We start from the raw sequence: 21,402 nt of genomic DNA, 5'->3' as shown, positions 1-21,402 counted from the left end.
TTTGTGTTTTGTCGCCATGCAGTCATAAATTTAATACATATGAGAGGTTCAATAAACAGGGACCGGAAACGCTAACCCATCACAGATGTTCATTGTTCATGTTACTTGGTTGGGGTCCGGGAGTGTTGCGTAGTCGTTTCCAATCCAGGATTGATTCATTTTAATTTGAGTCAGACGGTCTGCATTTTCTGTGGAGAGGCGGATACGCCGATCTGTGACGATGCCTCCGGCAGCACTAAAACAGCGTTCCGACATAACGCTGGGTGCCGGGCAAGCCAGCACCTCTATTGCGTACATTGCCAGTTTGTGCCAGGTGTCTAGCTTCGATACCCAATAGTTGAAGGGTGCAGATGGATTGTTCAACACAGCTATGCCATCTGACATGTAGTCCTTGACCATCTTCTCCAGGCGATCGGTGTTGGAGGTGGATCTGCACGCTTGCTGTTCTGTGTGCTGCTGCATGGGTGTCAGGAAATGTTCCCACTCCAAGGACACTGCCGATACCATTCCCTTTTGGGCACTAGCTGCGGCTTGTGTTGTTTGCTGCCATCCTGGTCGTCCTGGGTTTGCGGAAGTCAGTCTGTCGGCGTACAACTGGCTAGAGGAGGGGGAGGATGTCAATCTCCTCTTTAAAGTCTCCACAAGGGCCTGCTGGTATTCTTCCATTTTGACCTGTCGGACTCTTTCTTCAAGCAGTTTTGGAACATTGTGTTTGTACCGTGGATCCAGAAGGGTATAAACCCAGTAATTGGTGTTGTCCAGAATGCGCACAATGCGTGGGTCGCGTTCAATGCAGTCCTAGGCCGAAGAGGTCATAGCCTAGGGTCACAAAAACCTGTTTATTTGGGCTATTTCAATGGTAGTGATGGTGACGAACATAAATCTCAGCCATGGCCGTTAGCAACGTCTGAATTTCACGAAATGTCTCATGCAGGTAGAAGACATATTGTTAGACTTGGATTCCAAAGATGGGGTCCCTACATCTCTGCAAACCAGAGTTACAGGGGTCCAAAATTGGTAAAATCCCCCATAGACTTTCATTGCCTCCCTATTTCACTTTCCAAAATCTCACATCTTTTCAAAGGGCAATGGCTCAGCAGTACCAAATTTTCTAGCATTGTAGGGACCCTTAGGGGGAACATGACTGGTGAGTTTCGGGCCCCTAGGCCAAAGAGGTCATAGCCTAGGGTCACAAAAACCTGTTTATTTGGGCTATTTCAATGGTAGTGATGGTGACGTACATAAATCTCAGCTATGGCCGTTAGCAACGTCTGAATTTCACGAAATGTCTCATGCAGGTAGAAGACATATTGTTAGACTTGGATTCCAAAGATGGGGTCCCTACATCTCTGCAAACCAGAGTTACAGGGGTCCAAAATTGGTAAAATCCCCCATAGACTTTCATTGCCTCCCTATTTCACTTTCCAAAATCTCACATCTTTTCAAAGGGCAATGGCTCAGCAGTACCACATTTTCTAGCATTGTAGGGACCCTTAGGGGGAACATGACTGGTGAGTTTCGGGCCCCTAGGCCAAAGAGGTCATAGCCTAGGGTCACAAAAACCTGTTTATTTGGGCTATTTCAATGGTAGTGATGGTGACGTACATAAATCTCAGCTATGGCCGTTAGCAACGTCTGAATTTCACGAAATGTCTCATGCAGGTAGAAGACATATTGTTAGACTTGGATTCCAAAGATGGGGTCCCTACATCTCTGCAAACCAGAGTTACAGGGGTCCAAAATTGGTAAAATCCCCCATAGGCTTTCATTGGGTCTACTATTTACCGTTCCAAAATCTCACACCATTTCAAAGGGCAATGGCTCAGCAGTGGCAAAACTCATCAGTCATGATCCCCCTAAGGGTCCCTACAATGCTAGAAAATTTGGTACTGCTGAGCCATTGCCCTTTGAAAAGATGTGAGATTTTGGAAAGTGAAATAGGGAGGCAATGAAAGTCTATGGGGGATTTTACCAATTTTGGACCCCTGTAACTCTGGTTTGCAGAGATGTAGGGACCCCATCTTTGGAATCCAAGTCTAACAATATGTCTTCTACCTGCATGAGACATTTCGTGAAATTCAGACGTTGCTAACGGCCATAGCTGAGATTTATGTACGTCACCATCACTACCATTGAAATAGCCCAAATAAACAGGTTTTTGTGACCCTAGGCTATGACCTCTTTGGCCTAGGGGCCCGAAACTCACCAGTCATGTTCCCCCTAAGGGTCCCTACAATGCTAGAAAATTTGGTACTGCTGAGCCATTGCCCTTTGAAAAGATGTGAGATTTTGGAAAGTGAAATAGGGAGGCAATGAAAGTCTATGGGGGATTTTACCAATTTTGGACCCCTGTAACTCTGGTTTGCAGAGATGTAGGGACCCCATCTTTGGAATCCAAGTCTAACAATATGTCTTCTACCTGCATGAGACATTTCGTGAAATTCAGACGTTGCTAACGGCCATGGCTGAGATTTATGTACGTCACCATCACTACCATTGAAATAGCCCAAATAAACAGGTTTTTGTGACCCTAGGCTATGACCTCTTTGGCCTAGGGGCCCGAAACTCACCAGTCATGTTCCCCCTAAGGGTCCCTACAATGCTAGAAAATGTGGTACTGCTGAGCCATTGCCCTTTGAAAAGATGTGAGATTTTGGAAAGTGAAATAGGGAGGCAATGAAAGTCTATGGGGGATTTTACCAATTTTGGACCCCTGTAACTCTGGTTTGCAGAGATGTAGGGACCCCATCTTTGGAATCCAAGTCTAACAATATGTCTTCTACCTGCATGAGACATTTCGTGAAATTCAGACGTTGCTAACGGCCATGGCTGAGATTTATGTACGTCACCATCACTACCATTGAAATAGCCCAAATAAACAGGTTTTTGTGACCCTAGGCAATGACCTCTTTGGCCTAGGGGCCCGAAACTCACCAGTCATGTTCCCCCTAAGGGTCCCTACAATGCTAGAAAATTTGGTACTGCTGAGCCATTGCCCTTTGAAAAGATGTGAGATTTTGGAAAGTGAAATAGGGAGGCAATGAAAGTCTATGAGGGATTTTACCAATTTTGGACCCCTGTAACTCTGGTTTGCAGAGATGTAGGGACCCCATCTTTGGAATCCAAGTCTAACAATATGTCTTCTACCTGCATGAGACATTTCGTGAAATTCAGACGTTGCTAACGGCCATGGCTGAGATTTATGTACGTCACCATCACTACCATTGAAATAGCCCAAATAAACAGGTTTTTGTGACCCTAGGCTATGACCTCTTTGGCCTAGGGGCCCGAAACTCACCAGTCATGTTCCCCCTAAGGGTCCCTACAATGCTAGAAAATTTGGTACTGCTGAGCCATTGCCCTTTGAAAAGATGTGAGATTTTGGAAAGTGAAATAGGGAGGCAATGAAAGTCTATGAGGGATTTTACCAATTTTGGACCCCTGTAACTCTGGTTTGCAGAGATGTAGGGACCCCATCTTTGGAATCCAAGTCTAACAATATGTCTTCTACCTGCATGAGACATTTCGTGAAATTCAGACGTTGCTAACGGCCATGGCTGAGATTTATGTACGTCACCATCACTACCATTGAAATAGCCCAAATAAACAGGTTTTTGTGACCCCAGGCTATGACCTCTTCGGCCTAGGACTGCATTGAACGCGACCCACGCATTGTGCGCATTCTGGACAACACCAATTACTGGGTTTATACCCTTCTGGATCCACGGTACAAACACAATGTTCCAAAACTGCTTGAAGAAAGAGTCCGACAGGTCAAAATGAAAGAATACCAGCAGGCCCTTGTGGAGACTTTAAAGAAGAGATTGACATCCTCCCCCTCCTCTAGCCAGTTGTACGCCGACAGACTGACTTCCGCAAACCCAGGACGACCAGGAGGGCAGCAAACAACACAAGCCGCAGCTAGTGCCCAAAAGGGAATGGTATCGGCAGTGTCCTTGGAGTGGGAAAATTTTCTGACACCCATGCAGCAGCACACAGAACAGCAAGCGTGCAGATCCACCTCCAACACCGATCGCCTGGAGAAGATGGTCAAGGACTACATGTCAGATGGCATAGCTGTGTTGAACAATCCATCTGCACCCTTCAACTATTGGGTATCGAAGCTAGACACCTGGCACAAACTGGCAATGTACGCAATAGAGGTGCTGGCTTGCCCGGCAGCCAGCGTTATGTCGGAACGCTGTTTCAGTGCTGCCGGAGGCATCGTCACAGATCGGCGTATCCGCCTCTCCACAGAAAATGCAGACCGTCTGACTCAAATTAAAATGAATCAATCCTGGATTGGAAACGACTACGCAACACTCCCGGACCCCAACCAAGTAACATGAACAATGAACATCTGTGATGGGTTAGCGTTTCCGGTCCTTGTTTATTGAACCTCTCATCTGTATTACATTTATGACTGCATGGCGACAAAACGCAAATTGCTATCCGCACGCTTCTTGTCCTCATGCAAGGCCTGGGTTGTTGTGTCTCAAAGCGTGGCCTTCTCCTCCTGCGCCACCCTCCTCCTGTTCCATCACGTGTGCTGCTGCTGGGTTAGCGTTACCGGTCCCTTTTCCTGGAACCTCTTATATGTATTACATTTATGACTGCATGCCGACAAAAAGCATGTTACCTGTGCAAAGAAAACAGACATTTCCCGCATCTAAAAGACAGTTTTCCCTTTGAAACTTTAAAATCGATTTTCTCAAAAACTATAAGCACTTTTTGCTAAATTTTTTTTCCTCTTGTACCCACTCCCAAGGTGCACATACCCTGTAAATTTGGGGTATGTAGCATATAAGGAGGCTTTACAAAGCACGAAAGTTCGGGTCCCCATTGACTTCCATTATGTTCGGAGTTCGGCTCGAACACCCGAACATCGCGGCCATGTTCGGCCCGAACCCGAACATCTAGATGTTCGCCCAACACTACACGTGACCCGTTCGGCCAATCACAGCGCTAGCCGAACGTTCGGGTAACGTTCGGCCATGCGCTCTTAGTTCGGCCATATGGCCGAACAGTTTGGCCGAACACCATCAGGTGTTCGGCCGAACTCGAACATCCCCCGAACAGGGTGATGTTCTGCAGAACCCGAACAGTGGCGAACACTGTTCGCACAACACTACTGCAGGCCTTATATACATTTTATAATGTCTTATATGCAAGGCAGTGAGGCAAATTGCTATTCCATAGTTCTGTTTCTCAAATGATCAGAAAACTGACAAAATTTATTTTAAAAATATTTAGGGAGATCTGCAAATCATAATTTTGAATGTATCACCTTTCTATATCTTCTGTATCTTCTGATCTGCTTGAGTCTCTGCTAACTGGGGATTGGTTTAATCTCCACTATTGTGCAATATAACAATCACACCATTATATCACATATAGTAAGCATCTAAGAGCAACTGAATACGCATACTCTGAACCACCTCTGATAAAAGTTTGTTTTGCTGGCATTAACATGACTGTGAGCTTTACAATAAATCAGCTGTGTGATGGTAAACTAAATTGACACATAGGACCACAAGGGACAGTGTTTCAGATCATCTGACCTTAAGCAAATGTCTTGCCGAGCAAAATCTGACATGTTGCAAAAAGCATTTTACCAACTCTGTGTCTTGCAAAGATCTTTTCAATTTTCCTTCAAAGCTACCCTAGAGCAAGAGCTGGAGAATAGAGCTACCTCCCTATCTGCAGTGCGTCCCGAGGCTTCTGGATTCAAATTCAAAACAAGAAAACTCTTCCTAGACAAAAGACAATGACACAATAGATGGTTCTTATTGGCTTTATATACCAAGGTGATTCATTATCGTTGTACCTTTTCCATAGTAGATGACTAAATTAACATTATTTTTAAGTGGTGTTATAGGAGAAGTAGAATCATAGTATAAAGTTACCAAATTACATCTAAATATCTCCAGTTCCAATGCAACTTCCCTAAGTGAGAAATCCCAGGATGAATATTGTACACATCTCTGTTATCTGCCTTAACTCAGGATTTATATATCTATTTAATTAAGGGACGCTTAAGTGACATGTGACATGATGAGATAGACATGTGTATATACGGTGCCAAGCATACAAATACATATGCTGTGGTGCTTTTATTCTTTCTCTGCCTAAAAGAGTAAGGGCCCGTTCAGACTGCACGCGTTTCCAGCCGCGTTTTGGAAACGCGTGCAGGAGGCCGACACGCACGACATCAGACAGTGCATAGAGTGCACTGTCTGATGTTCAGACTGCATGCGTTCCGGACCAGTGCGGTCCGGGAACGCATGCTGCACGCAGATTTAGCAAAAACGTGCGGCTGTCCCATTCACTTTTCAGTGATGGGATCAGCCACGCAACGCATACAAACGCGGATGGTGTGCGTTCGTACGCGTTGCGTTCCGCATGCGTGGCCATCCGCGTTTGTAATGTGAACCGGCCCTTAATCGTCAGCTATGCAACTGACAGTTTTTTCTCCAGTTGGGATCCAGTCAAACTACTGATAAGTAATTACAGCCATAAAATACTTTTCTCTAGGAAGCCCAATTCTCTGCCAGGAGAGGATAGATAAAACAGTTCATATATTTGAGCACACTGACACCCAGAAAGACTGTTACATTCAGCTGAGACAAAACAATAAATCTGCTTTTTTTAAAGTTTTAAAAAAACAAAACATACAACTGTGGGGTATTTAAAAGTCATTTTTAGGAGTAGGTGTATAGACACAATTGTTTATCTCTTCACTTTGTTTTGATTTAAGTTACACTTTAACATGTCTTTTGAGTTTTCATCCAGGATATCAGGTTACATTTACAAAATACCTTTAGCATCTAAAAATTTAAAAAGTAGGTACAAAAGCAATTTTAAACATATTTGGAGTATTTCCTTGCTTGATGTGAGTTTAAAGGGTATTTTACTGTGTGAAATCATTTACTGTAAATTAATATAAGAAAAATGTAATTGATGAGGAGACAATTAACATGGCCTGAACTGGAATTTGAAGTGGATTAGGCTAATTCAAAGCAAATAGATTTTTACTTTGGATCCCTGATCCATCTTTGGGGGAAATTATTTTCTCAACGAACTGATCAGAATTTTGTCATTTTGTCATTTCTTTAATGGCAAAAGGTATTTTGATTGGACTTGTCTAGCAAAAATGATATGTTGGCAGACATCCACTAGATAAGGTAGGCATCCCTTTGCCCAGGTCCCCTGGATTCTTCATTTATGTTGAAAAATGCTAAATGTTATAAACCTAGCCCTAGCATGGCTACCAGGGACCGGGAGATCCCAGTCAGCCATCTAGATAATGTTACTGTCCATATATGGGCATAGGCTGCTGACATCCTGCCTGTAAAGGAAAATTACGGCATTTAGTGTCAGGAGTGCAAAAGGTGCAGGCACTTGTCTGAGGGCTTTAATCAGGGTGGAAATGATACTTGTGTGGAATCATTAATTAAAGGTAAGTATTTATTGTTAATTAAGATTATTAAATTACTTTTTCCTACATTCTGGCTTTAAACCTTTGTGGAAATGAGTACCCATATACCCATTTCATCTGGGGGCGGACATCTGGGCCCCCTTGATCTTAAAACGTTTTCTACCCGATTCCACCTGAAGCCTACATCCACAAGCATGGGGTACCTACCTGAGCATGAAGGGGGGAGAGGGGAAGGCTTTGCCACTCCTCTCTTACAGTCCACCATATTAAGTACCATGTGGGCTGCTGGTATAGCTCAGGACAACATGGTCCGGACTACGAGTTCTGGCATTACCAGTTTGCATAGGGGAATAGGGGTTAAGGAGGCCTTAGAAGGGGGACCCCAAACTATCCGTTTTATTTAAACATAATAAAATCAAATGTATACAACACCTGGCACATGGACTACTACTGTACTACAGCAAAATGTATGAGGATCTATTCTGGGCATTTGGCAGCTATGCAAATGCTGCTGGTAAAGGGAAGGTTTTATAAGTTCACTTATCCTTCAAAAAATACAGTGACAGCATCCACCGCCACACAGTGCAAAAAGTCTGAATCAAGACAGCTATTCCAAGAGGCGGGAGCACATTAACTGCATGTCGTATAATTTCCGCATGAGTATGAAAAACAATACCACAAAGTGAAAAGTAAAATCTGCTCCATATATTTTACCGTGGTTGTGGCAGTTGAGGTTGTGCTGCTACGTGAACCCCACATCTGTTGGAACTGCACTCGGATTTCAGCAAAAGTCTCAATAATCACAGCAATGAAGACATTCTGCAAAACATCATTTGTCAGCGTTAAGGTGAGCTTTTACTTAAGGCTAATTTTAAAAGATGGGCACATTCCAGACACTATAATATTCAGTACCTTCACAAGCCAAGCAAGGAAGAAAATGAGAGTAATAAAATAGAAATAAGAGCGCCATCTGGGGAAACTGTCAATTGCTCTGTACATAAGGAAAACCCATCCTTCCTGAGATGCAGCTTCATATACAGTAAATATGCTTGTTCCTGTAAAAAGAGAGAGAGAGAGAGAGAGAGAGACCTTCAGATTTCTAGATGTGGTATCTAGGATACAATGTACTAATGCATTTTCCTTTCAAAGAATCATGCATTATGAGTCAGAAGCAAGATAAGTAATTCAATGCACTGTTTCATAAACATATGGTGGAGAACCACAGAGTTTTAACTTTACTTCTGAAGGATCAAGAAAAGATACCTTAAAATCCTGATGTTAAAAGACTGCAGAAAGAAAATCACCATATAGTAAGAAATGTTTTCTGAAATGTGCCTCTACTCTATTAACGCCTTCCAAAACCCTTTTTATTTCAACTATTTTAAAGCAGACCTGAACTCAGAATTTACTCTCAGCTTTAAAAGATACACAACAGCATAATAACCCGTTAAAGAAAAACATCTTTATTAAAGCTGATATAAATCCTGCAATAAATCTGCAGTGTATCTACGTCCTGCTTTCATGGAAGCAGACATATTGTTAACATCCTGTGTTTACAAATTAGCTGCTCTGCTATGGCAGAGAATATTGCTGAGCCGACACAACTGAAAAATCAACTTACAGTTCACAGATGAGGGGGAATTAGAAAGGCTAAACTCTCTAAATACATACAGGGTGCATTTCTCTCTGATTTCCTTCTGTCCTGTGCAAGAGTTCAGGTCCACTTTAACCACTTAGGTCAATCTGGACGTATATATCCGTCCAGATAGTGTGCCCTGCTGCTGCTGCACCGGGCGCATGATCACGTGTGCTCCCACTGCCTTCCATTAGCCCCGAGATCAATGAATGGGAACATTGATCTAAGTCCCTGGCAGAAAAAACGACAGCCTCTTAGCAGAGGCCATGGTCTTTCTGCACAAAAAAAAATCCCGTCCTCTTTATGGTTCCTGGAAGCAAGAGCGTTCACTTCCAGGACAACATTTTTTTTTTACTGTGGCCATCTTGTGGCCAAATAGTAAAACTACATCCACATACATTTGTTTTAGTAAATAAACACATATTATTACATTTAAAATTAACTGTTTACCTCCCACACCAAAACTTACTCAAATAAAATTTGTAATAATAAAAAAAAAATTACAATACAAAAAAAACAACATAAATAGTTACCTAAGGGTCTGAACTTTTTTAATATGCATGTCAAGAGAGTATATTACTATAATTGTTTTAATTATAAGCTTGTAAATAGTGATGGACGCAAATTGAAAAATGCACCTTAATTTCCAAATAAAATATTGGTGCCATACATTGTGATAGGGACATAATTTAAATGGTGTAATAACCGGGACAAATGGGCAAATAAAATACATGGGTTTTAATTACGGTAGCATGTATTCATTTCAAACTATAATGGCCAAAAACTGAGAAATAATTACTTTTTTAAATTTCTTTCTTAATCTTTCTGTTAAAATGGATTTAGAATAAAATAATTCTTAGCAAAATGTACCACCCAAAGAAAGCCTAAATGGTGGCGAAAAAAACAAGATATAGATCATTTCAGAGTGATAAGTAGTGGTGAAGTTATTGAATTATGAATGGGAGGTGAAAGTTGCTCGGATGCATAAGGTGAACAACATTGTAGGCTGAAGTGGTTAAAGAGGCACAACAATGACACATAGAAGATTGTACTAAATTATTCAGGATATTCAGGGTTTAACATTAATTATCCAGGTTTCTGCATCAGAAACTTTTCCGTTCTCTATATATTGCTGTATATTGGTACAGTATGTAATACTGCCCTTCTAGTGATGATTAGCCTAGGCTATAATGTCACAAATCCTCTTTCTCCCAGTGCACTCTGGGAGGCCAGGTATTGTTTCTACTAACTTTAGAATACACAACAAACAAACATTCTGTAGTGTTGCACCTAGTCAGCAGTATGATGTCACCACTGGTGCTAAATTTAGGAATGTAAATCACGGTAAGGAAAAATTTTACAGTGGGCAATCACTGATTAAATAATGTCTAAAGTAATATTGTAAAAAATAAGCAATTCTATTAATTAAGTTATATTCAGTAAAGTTTCTCGAAAGTGAACCCGAGGTGAGAGGTATATGGAGGCTGTCATATTTATTTACTTTGAAACAATACCAGTTGCCTGGCTATCCTGCTGATCCTCTGCCTCTAACACTTTCAGCCATAAACCCTGAACAAGCATATGTAGATCAGGTGTTTCTGACAATATTGTCAGAACTGACAAGATTAGCTGCATGCTTGTTTCTAGTAAAGCGTTCCCCATACACCTATCGACTTGGTGGCCGATTCACCATCTGATTTAATAATTATTATAGAATCGGATGAAAATCGCTGCTGCCAAGTGCATGCCCGATCGACAATGCAATTTCAGCATGAAATTGATCGGGAAGCGACCTGCAGTGTACGGACAGCCGACAGGTCTCTCTAATCGTATTCCATTAAATAGAGAGATTTGCCACTTGGTTGAATATGCCCATCATCACTAGATGTATGGCTACCTTAATTCAGACACTACTGTGGCTAAATAGATCAACAGGGTTGCCAGGCAACTGGTATTGTTTAAAAGGAAATAAATATGGCAACCTCCATATACCTCTCATCTCAGGTTCACTTTAAATTCAACTATATATGAAAACTAAGGTCACTGAGTCATATGCATTACGCAAGTTAAACAATATAAAAATTGTAATACAAAAAAAATAGCCTGCAAATAGTATGGGAGGCACAAACATATTGGCGGCCATCTGTGTTGAGATTCTGGTTTCTATGATTTAAAGGGAACCTAAACAGAGGGATATGGATGCTTCCTTTTAAAGAGGTACAGACTAACCAGCAAGCTCATGGTGAACCAGAACTCATTGGAGTGTGTGAGGGGCTACAATGGTCCTAAAAGCCCCCTTACTAAAATACTAAGGAAAACAAGAGGTTGCTTTCTTAAAACAGAAAGAATTTGCAATAATTCAGGTTGGAGTGAGTTCTGCTTGTTAATTTGTACAGAGCCATAATAGTCCAACATGCATACAGACTGTTTCAGATTGTTTGATCCTCATCAGTGCATGGCATGGATTAATTTGGCTCTATGGAATAGGGCTTGTAACACCGAGAGGTACAGACTAACCAGTAAGCTCATGGTGAACCAGAATTCATTGGAGTGTGTGAGGGGCTACAATGGTTCTAAAAGCCCCCTTACTAAAATACTAAGGGAAACAAGAGTTTGCTTTCTAGATTTTTTAGAAAGCAAACTCTTGTTTTCCTTTTAAAGAGAATCTGAAGTGATTCTAAAGTGTCTTTTATAACCTGTATTCATGTTAAGACCCATAAGCCCAGCTAAACTGCCACTATCCCGCTGCAAATCTAGGTGTTAATACCCCCAAATCCCCTCCGAGGTGCCCGGGGAGCACTTCCTGATTGAGGCAGAGCTACAGCCATAAGCTCTGCCTCAAGTGCGTCAATCCCCGTTGATCGCCGCCTCTCCCCCGCCCCTCTCAGTCTTCCTTCACAGAGAGGAGCGGGGAGAGGCGGAGATCCGTGCGGTGATTGACGCGCATGGAGGCAGAGCTGCAGCTCATAGCTCTGCCTCCATTAGCAGCAAAATCCACGACCAAGAAAGTCGTGGATTTTGCAGAAGGGATTTGGGGGGTGTTAACCCCTCATTTTGCCGCGGGATAGCAGCGGTTTAGCTGGGCTTATGGGGCTTAACATGAATACAGGTTAAAAAAGACAATTTAGACTCGCTTCAGAGTCTCTTTAAACAATACTAGTTGCCTGGCAGTCCTGCTGAACGCTTTGGCTGCGGAAGTGGCTGAATCACACACCTGAAAAAAGCATGCAGCTACAGCATTAGCAGGAGAGTCAGGCAACTGGTATTATTTTAAAAGGAAAAATATATATTCTTCTCACTTTAGGTTCCCTTTAAATATGTCAGGAATGTTCTGCTTGTGTGGTGATATGCGAAGTACTTGGATACAAAAATAGTGGTTTAGGCACAACCATGGCATATGATCTATGACTGTATAGATTGTAACATGCAATTGACATTTAACTGAATTTGCCATCTGTCCTTACTGAGATTTGATCAGTGCTGATTACATGCTGATTAATAATGATAGTCCTTTCACAATTTGTGGCAGGTTTAGATTATTATAATTGGACTTCAAGTTGCAGAATAATTAGACATTATTATAGATGCAATATTTATTTTTTACGGTGTGAGAATAATTTTAAATTTATTAAGATAATAAATTTGTACATCTATACTAATGAATGAATAATGAAAATTGACTAAATTGCTCAAAAACTATTATAAGCAAGTATGCAGTTATTTTACGCACAGTAGTTTAATCCCGAATATTGGTATCCGCCAATTGAATATTTGGCAATTATTCAGCCTTTTACCACCTTGGAAAAAATTATAATACATTTTCGTTGTCTTATTAAACAGAACTAGATTGTACATGAGTGGTACTGTATTTAGCAACAGAAAGGTACAAGGGTTCCATGCTCATCCTGTTTTGTCAGCAATACACAAATGTAAGAATTATGATTTTCACTAAATATTTAGCATTTTGCTGAATGCTGCTGTGAAACCAAATGAATTATTGCGTACTGTTGATATGTTGACATTACAGCAGTTTTGAACTGGTACAAAGGTGGGGAAATCCATACATGGCCAGGTTCTTTGAACCCTGAATTCTCTGCACCGTGTATTTTCAGAGCTGAAGTGTCAGTAAAAAGCTGAAGCTGCTAATTACAGGGCAGCACTGCGCCGATGATTTGGGTGCTGGCGCTGCCTGACTACATTGGGCACTAGAAGTTTCAGCAGGGTGCTGTGCAAATTAGCAAAAAAAGGTACCGGTAATTTTCCCGCTGCCAATAGCCAGTGCTCAGATTACGTGTCCCTTCAAATTGCTACAACTCGCATTACCAATACTCGCAACACCATTACACTCCACAAACCTCAGACAAGAAGAAGGTAACTCCTAGGAAGCTCCCCAGGGGAGCTCAGCTATATCTAATTAAATTTCACAAATCATAAAAAAGAAAACACTGGTTTGCAGGTGATCTAAAAGATGTTATGATGTATAGTTACTGCTGTGCTCTCCAGACCTGCAACACATATAAGCTCCACATAGGGTAATAACGTTCATGCAAGCTAATGCAGTCCCAACTTTTACTGTCACAAGTGCCACGTGCTCCCAGGTGACAATCACTTCAAATGCCCTAGTCCCCTATGTCTAGATGCTCACCAGATCTGAGCCACCTCAGCTCTCAGGTGGGTCTTAGGCAATGTTAATGATCCACTCGCTTGAATCTGCAAAAAAATGAACTCCACATAGGGAAATATTGTTCAGGTGTCACAAACTCTATGCTTGAAATCACCGTGCCATCTACAGTATCACCATGTGAATAGGCCACTTCACACTCTGCATGCCACACTTCTCACCAGACATGGCCCACCTCTAGCTGCAGGTGGATAATGCGTTTTATGATGATAACCAAACAAAGGCCACAACTCTTCTCTTGTTAAAAATACCTCTCTCAAGGTTTCTCCTTTTTTAATCCAGTAAAATATCTCAAAAGACACATAAAAATGGCAACATAGCATAATACTGTTACATAATAACCTCTGTGCGCTAAGGGAATTGCACTTACGCCTCCAGAGTTTGATTGAGCATATCACAAGTCTCGAGTACCAGTGCCCATCCGCTGGATGCCGCTCGGGTGTCCTGCAGTACGTACGACGTCAGACGCTAAGCTCCGCGGGGTTCGTGTCCGTGCGGAGCTTAGCGTCTGATGTCGTACGCACTGCAGGAAGCGAATTGACTGGCCGGTCGAGACTAGGAGCGTGCACAGACGCGAACCCCGCGGAGCTTAGAGTCTGACGTCGTACGCACTGCAGGAAGTGAATTGAACTGCCGGTCGAGACTCTGAGTGCGAGCGGACACGAACCCTGCGGAGCTTAGCGTCTGACGTCGTACGCACTGCAGGAAGCGAATTGACCAGCCGGTCGAGACTAGGAGTGCGCACGGACACGAACCCCGCAGAGCTTAGCGTTTGACGTCGTACGCACTGCAGGAAGCGAATTGACCGGCCGGTCGAGACTAGGAGTGCGCACGGACACGAACCCCGCGGCTGAAGGTGGAAGTGCTTAGGCAATGTTAATGAACCCCGCGACTGAGCTACTACGGACACCCGAGCGGCATCCAGCGGATGGGCACTGGTACTCGAGACTTATGATATGCTCAATCAAACTCTGGAGGCGTAAGTGCAATTCCCTTAGCGCACAGAGGTTATTATGTAACAGTATTATGCTATGTTGACATTTTTATGTTTCTTTTGAGATATTTTACTGGATTAAAAAGGAGAAACCTTGAGAGAGGTATTTTTAATAAGAGAAGACTTGTGGCCTTTGATTGGTTATCATCATAAAACGCATTATCCACCTGCAGCTAGAGGTGGGCCATGTCTGGTGAGAAGGCCCTGAGGAAGCGTCTGATGACGCGAAATGCATCGGCAGGTGGGGCCATCTACTTCCGTGCAGAACTGCACGTGACCCGCTAGGCCGTCCGAGACCTCCATGCTGGATAGAGTGAAGCTGAGCCACACATACCAGCAAAGAAGCCTGGAAGCCCACAAACCAGTGATGGACAACCTTGAGCATCCTCCTCCACCTCTTGAGAAAGAAAGCTGTGGCCTGCTCATTAGGAGAATGGAGTAAAGCGTCTACCTGTATGCAGAGGATTGCAAGTATAACACTGACACAGTAACTGTCTGTTTGTGGCTTGGCTTGCTGGCCTGCTTCATGCTTTATGCTATTTGCTCTGCTGCTAATCCATCTAAGCCTGCAAACAAGTCAACATTGGCTAAGAGGAGAGATTGGTCTTTTGATATGCTAGCAAAAATCCATATTTCTGCATATAACAAATGGACTTAATCCCTGCTAGCAGGGAGGCAGCTGCTGTTTGAGTGTACCAGCATGTGTGTATGATTGTGACACTAGGAGGTGGATGCTTGACTACAGGGACGTTTTGAATCTGGATGATCGCCGTCCCTGTAAGCAAGTATAGCCTAAACCGGAGATTGATGGCCCCATGTGGTTTTTATTGCTTTCTGCGCAGAAAATTATTTCAATATATGTACTGTGGCTGGCTCTGCTTAGAGAGTAACTTTGAGAATTATATATGTGCAATAAAACTTTTTCACTCTTTATTACCAAAACGAGAAGTGCATAGACCAAATTTGTTGTAGTGTGTTATGAAGTTGAAAGTACGGTTGTACTAAAAGAGTAATATTGAGAGTTACATATACCAAAAGAGCACTATCTATATGGATGGTGACCGTGTGACTGCTAAAGTGTCTTTTTCTGAGAAGTGTGGCATGCAGAGTGTGAAGTGGCCTATTCACATGGTGATACTGTAGATGGCACGGTGATTTCAAGCATAGAGTTTGTGACACCTGAACAATATTACCCTATGTGGAGTTCATTTTTTTGCAGATTCAAGCGAGTGGATCATTAACATTGTCTAAGACCCACCTGAGAGCTGAGGTGGCTTAGATCTGGTGAGCATCTAGACATAGGGGACTAGGGCATTTGAAGTGATTGTCACCTGTGGAGCACGTGGCACTTGTGACAGTAAAAGTTGAGACTGCATTAGCTTGCATGAACGTTATTACCTTATGTGGAGCTTATATGTGTTGCAGGTCTGGAGAGCGCAGTAGTCAGGGGCAAACCCAGGATTTTCAAGGGGGGGGGGGGGGATTCCTGAAAGCTCTCCATCAGCCATTCACAATACAATATAATAATATGGTACATCATGCTGGGTACACATAATGCAATTTCGCGTCCCACTGACAGGATCTGAAAATTATTTCCTAAATGTCCGATCTGCTTCCGATCGACAACGGGATCGATCAGGAGCAGTTTGGAAACAGATAATAATGAGGACAGCTGACATTGCTAATGAAGGGGAAAGTGAAGAATTCACACAGCAGGGCACAGGGCTCGGCTCATACCTGGCTCTGTTACGTTTCCCAGAGCTGCTCCATGCTCTGTACACATGCTGCTGCTCCATCTAAAGTCAACTGTAGCCAGGAAAGAAAGGGGGCGGCACATAGTGTAGGCAGCAGCACGGTGCTGTGAGCTAAAGTATGCCTGCAGATATTCTGGTGTCTCAACATGTGCCTGTCCCCAGACACTGCACCGGCCCTGGTCTGAGGGGGGATTCTGGGCAGCTGTAATCCCCCCTGCGTTTGCCTATGGCAGTAACTATACATCATATCATCCTTAAATTGGACTTTCTGGTGCGATCCCAGGAACTGGTGAAAGAAATTTTGTTTATCACTCATTGTGGACTGTGGCGCAGTGTTTTATATTGATCTAAAAGATGTGTACCACATCTATCAAGAAACAAAAGAGATCAAAAAGACAGAACTCACTTTGTGCATCAAAGAGCATCAAATAAGGCAGCGTGACAGCTCACCTTGTGCATCGTTTGATATGGTCGTATGACTGTATCAGCATTCAAGTGTTAGAATTGTTGAGCTTGAATAGCACTTAAAGGGATACTGTACGGGGTGTCGGGGGAAAATGAGTTGAACTTACCCGGGGCTTCTAATGGTCCCCCACAGACATCCTGTGTTGGCGCAGCCACTCCCCAATGCTCCGGCCCCGCCTCCGGTTCACTTCTGGAATTTCAGACTTTAAAGTCTTAAAACCACTGCGCCTGCGTTGCCGTGTCCTCGATCCCGCTGATGTCATCAAGAACGCACAGCGCAGGCCCAGTATGGTCTGTGTCTGCGCAGTAAACTCCCGGTGACATCAGCGGGAGCGAGGACACGGGCGTGCAGGCGCAGTGGTTTTGTGACTTTAAAGTCAGAAATTCCAGAAGTAAACTGGAGGCGGGGCCGGAGCATCGGTGAGTGGCTGCGCCAACACAGGATGTCTGCGGGGGACCATTAGAAGCCCCGGGTAAGTTCAGCTCATTTTCCCCCGACCCCTTACAGTATCCCTTTAAGGTCTGGTCTGGATGGACAGATCGATCAGTCTTGGCAGTGCTCCCTCCAGAGCCAGCAGTTTGACATGGGGCTGTCTGATAGTACCCCAGATTCTGCTTAATTAAAGGCAGAACTGCTGCTAAAATCTTAAAATTTAAAACACATACAAATAAGAAGTACATTTCTTCCAGAGTAAAATGAGCCATAAATTACTTTTCTCCTATGTTCCTGTCACTTACAATAAGAAGTAGAAATCTGACATTACCGACAGATTTTGGACAAGCCCATATTCTCATAGGGGGTTCTCAGGGTTTTCTTTATTTTTAAAAGCACTAAGTGAATGGCAGTTGCTCCGTCCAACTGCCAAAATAGTGTGCAGCGAGCAGGGAGCCTGGCCAGCATCTTTGTATAAATCTTTTTCAGGGAATGTCTTTATATATAATGAAGGCCATGCTGAGACTCCCCTATGGAGAGATGGACTAGCCCAAAACCTGTCGGTAATGTCAGATTTCTACTACCTACTGTGAGTGACAGCAACATAGAAGAAAAGTAATGTATGACTCATTTTACTCTGGGAGGAATGTACTTCTTATTTGTATGTGTTTTAAATTTTAAGATTTTCGCAACAGTTCCTCTTTAAGAAGCACAAACTGAAGATGACGTTTTTGAAAATGGTGTCATTCCAAATACATTTCTAAAACTTTATCTCCAGTAAATAATTGGGTAGTATTTTTGCCAATGCACATTAAGCCTCTCAACCAAATAGTATTCACCTTGGTAAACAGTTTAATCAAGATGTTCTGAGTTAATAACACTACTGTATCTTTATTTAAAACAGTACTTGTTGGTTCTCAAGTTTTATTCTGGTCCAGCTTACTTTCCAGTCTAGGTATTGTCATAAAATAAAAATACATTTATCAAAAATGTCCAGAAATATCTGTTTCTAACGATTGCTCGTTACTTACCTTGCCTTGCAGCCTGCGCCAGCTCCTGTTAGGACAGTGGAGGGTAACGCGCCTCTCCTCCTTATGTGCAGTACTGCCCTCTGCCTAATTGAGAGCAAGGGTATTTAAACCCTGTGCTCTCACAGATGGATATTTCTGTTGCATCCATGGTCGCCGTTCCACCCTTCCCTTCTTGACTTGGTTCCCTCTCCAGGAACCCTTTGGCATTCCCTAGCTGTCATTTCCTGTTGGCTTCCCTATTGCTGCTATCTAGCTTGCCTGAGCCTGTTACACTGCATTGCCTGCCTATAACCAGGATCCCTGCCTGTCAGTCCTAGCCTGCCAGCCAGCCTGCATTGCCTACCCTTGATCCCTGCCTGTCTGATCCCTTCTTGGGATTTCTCCCCACAGTCACTGCCCTGTCAGTCATCTGCCTCCAGCCACTTCTCTGCCAGTCTCCCTGCAGTCACTTCCCTGGCCTGCCAGTCACCCTGCAGTCATCTCTCTTGTCAGTAACCCGCTAGTTATTACCCTCCCGGGAATTTCCCCAGCCTGCCAGACCCCTTTCTGGGAACTCCTCCTGTCATCCGCAGCTTCCCGGGGATACTTCCAGCTGTCCGCTTCCTTCCTGGGAGCCTCTACAGTCAGCTCCCCTCCCGAAGATTCCTTCTGCTGCCCACTTCCCTTCTGTTAGCCTCTACAGCCAGCTCCCTTCCCTGGGATTCCTATAGTCTGTCTGTTCCCCTCCTGGGATACCCGCAGTCTGCTCCCTTCCCGGGATTACCTTGCCTGTCTGTTCCCCTCCTGGGAACTCCTCCTGTCAGTACCCTTCCTGGGATTCCTATAGGTAAGGCCTTCCTGCCCACCAAGCCTGTCCTGGCCTGGTAGCTCTACAGCCTGCTCTGCTCGAAATCCCGTCAGGTACCCTCTGTTCTCCCCATCACTGGTGCGGTAGTCCTGGGGTTTGTGACCTGGCAAGCGGCAGGCAGAAATGTAATCCAACACCCACCAGTGGTGGTGACCCATCATCCCTTGCAAGGTGCACTGGTGAAGACCCGTGCTTAATTAGAGCCCGCACCCTGGGGCTGCTCGCCCGTTGATACCAGTGACAGTATCAACAGAACCCCGATGATTCACAAGAACCCTGACACTATTTCCTGCCTAGCAGAATAGTTATATAGACCATGTAATAAGACAATGAATAGAGACAACAAAAGCAGAGTATAAAGCTTCAAATGTTCGAAGTATTTTTGCTGATAATTGACTGTCTTGCATTTACTTGGGGAGGTAAGTGCACCACTTCCTCTTTGCTTAAATGGATTTTAAGCTTTTTACTCTGCTTTTGGTGCCTCTGTTCATTGTCGTATCACATGGTCTAGTCCACCCTTGGTGGAGGGGTGTTATGCCATTTTTCCTGTCTACAGAGTGTGACTTTTAAACCCGAGTGGGATCAAGTCAATCTCCCCGCCTGCTGTTTCAGTGGTTGCTTTAGTGGTAACCTGCTTTTGTGAGTACCCATCTTTACTTTACATTTTGTTGTACCTAAGATACGACACTATTAAGGGCTCTCAATTATCTTTGTTTTTGTTTTACAAATTATATAGACCATGCTGCTTTCTTTTCCAAATGGATTGACAAGTTCACCTTTGCTCTCTCCATAAAGCTTGCCATCCAATCCATGCCTTCACCAACACACATTACATCTTTGCCATGGACTGTGCTAGGGTTAAGTATCAGCTTGGCCATTCTCCCCTCCTGCATACTGATGGAGAAGGATAGTAAGAAAACAACTGCATTCTTACCTTATTTCACTACTTGGAGGGGAGAACAAGACAAGAGTTTTACATTTCACTCATGTGACTAGAACATATCTAAGATCAAATACTTCATCCAGTTAGAAGACAAGGTATCTGGCTTCAATTGTAGCTCTGAAGGCTGGTATGCCCATGTATTTCCATGAAACAAGAGTAATTTATTCCTATTCCTTTTCATCCCAATTCCTCTTTTTATGCAGCCCAACATTTTCACCCATCTAATGATGATGTTTTGGTCATACATAATGCTGTTGCTATAGGTAACTGGCATTGCTGCTACTCTGTTTACTGTACTGATACTGTTACAGTATTCAATTCAATACAATCTGCACTTCTCTAGAATATCTACGTTGACATATTCAAAAACACATTGAAACATAAAAAAAAAACTTATCCTGAAAGACAATATGATATAGGCTCCAAAACTGGAACAACAGACCATGACAATTGATTTCCAGTCTTCACATAACATTTCACATGTATATATGTATTTGAAAACATGTTTTAACAAAGATTCTGATAGGGAGTGTAGTGGCTGTGTTGCTGGAAATCAACAGTCTGTTACAGTCAGACTGGCAAGACTTTCCATAAAGCAATCGGGCTTGAAAGGATTCAAAATGAAAGCACTAAAAAATGTTTTTGCCACCTTTGATAAAAGAGTACATAGTGCAAGTATTTTTTTTTATACACTAACGACTTATTAAGGTTTACAAATGTGTTCCCATTTCACTACCATTTAGACGGATCATCTCTTTAAAACTAACATACGAGTAAAAAGAAAGAACAAGTAGACCAGTTCAAGTTTGTCTATCTACAATGATTAGCAGAGCTTGACTTAATACTTTAAAATCCATCAAATCATATAATTTAAAGCTTATAAACAACTCCTGTGGTTTGAAAAGGAATAATACAGACAGATTGCTTAGGGACTGCAATTATCTATATTCCTTGGCACACGAACACAACATATGCAAAGCAAAAAAATAAAAAATGAAATGATAGATTAAACTGAAGAAAATGCATGTAATATTTTATGGGTAGTTACACAAGGCTGCATTGAAAGAGCAAAAGATTGCTCTCGAAGTACTTTATTATTTAATTCTTACATAAACTAGAAAAGGTGAAACATTTTGAATGTGTAATAAAATGAAATAACACTTTTGTAAAAAAGGAAAAA

At 42.9% G+C, this 21,402-nt stretch overlaps 1 protein-coding gene across 8 annotated transcripts in view; it reads right to left on the bottom strand.

The window, feature by feature from the left end:
• NALCN (sodium leak channel, non-selective) overlaps positions 1 to 21,402 on the bottom strand; it is a 640,650-nt gene that overhangs the window by 406,636 nt on the left and 212,612 nt on the right. For all 8 annotated transcript variants that reach the window (XM_068267982.1, XM_068267985.1, XM_068267987.1 and 5 more), the window contains 2 exons: positions 8,351 to 8,493; positions 8,153 to 8,257 (listed from right to left, as the gene is read on the bottom strand). In XM_068267982.1, the coding sequence (XP_068124083.1) occupies positions 8,153 to 8,257; positions 8,351 to 8,493 (248 nt within the window). The remainder of the gene's footprint in view (positions 1 to 8,152; positions 8,258 to 8,350; positions 8,494 to 21,402) is intronic.

Source organism: Hyperolius riggenbachi, chromosome 2 (genome assembly GCF_040937935.1).
Source record: "Hyperolius riggenbachi isolate aHypRig1 chromosome 2, aHypRig1.pri, whole genome shotgun sequence".
Lineage (NCBI taxonomy): Eukaryota > Metazoa > Chordata > Amphibia > Anura > Hyperoliidae > Hyperolius > Hyperolius riggenbachi.
The sequence above is the reverse complement of the archived record's forward strand: the minus strand, read 5'-3'. Positions and strand labels throughout refer to the sequence as shown.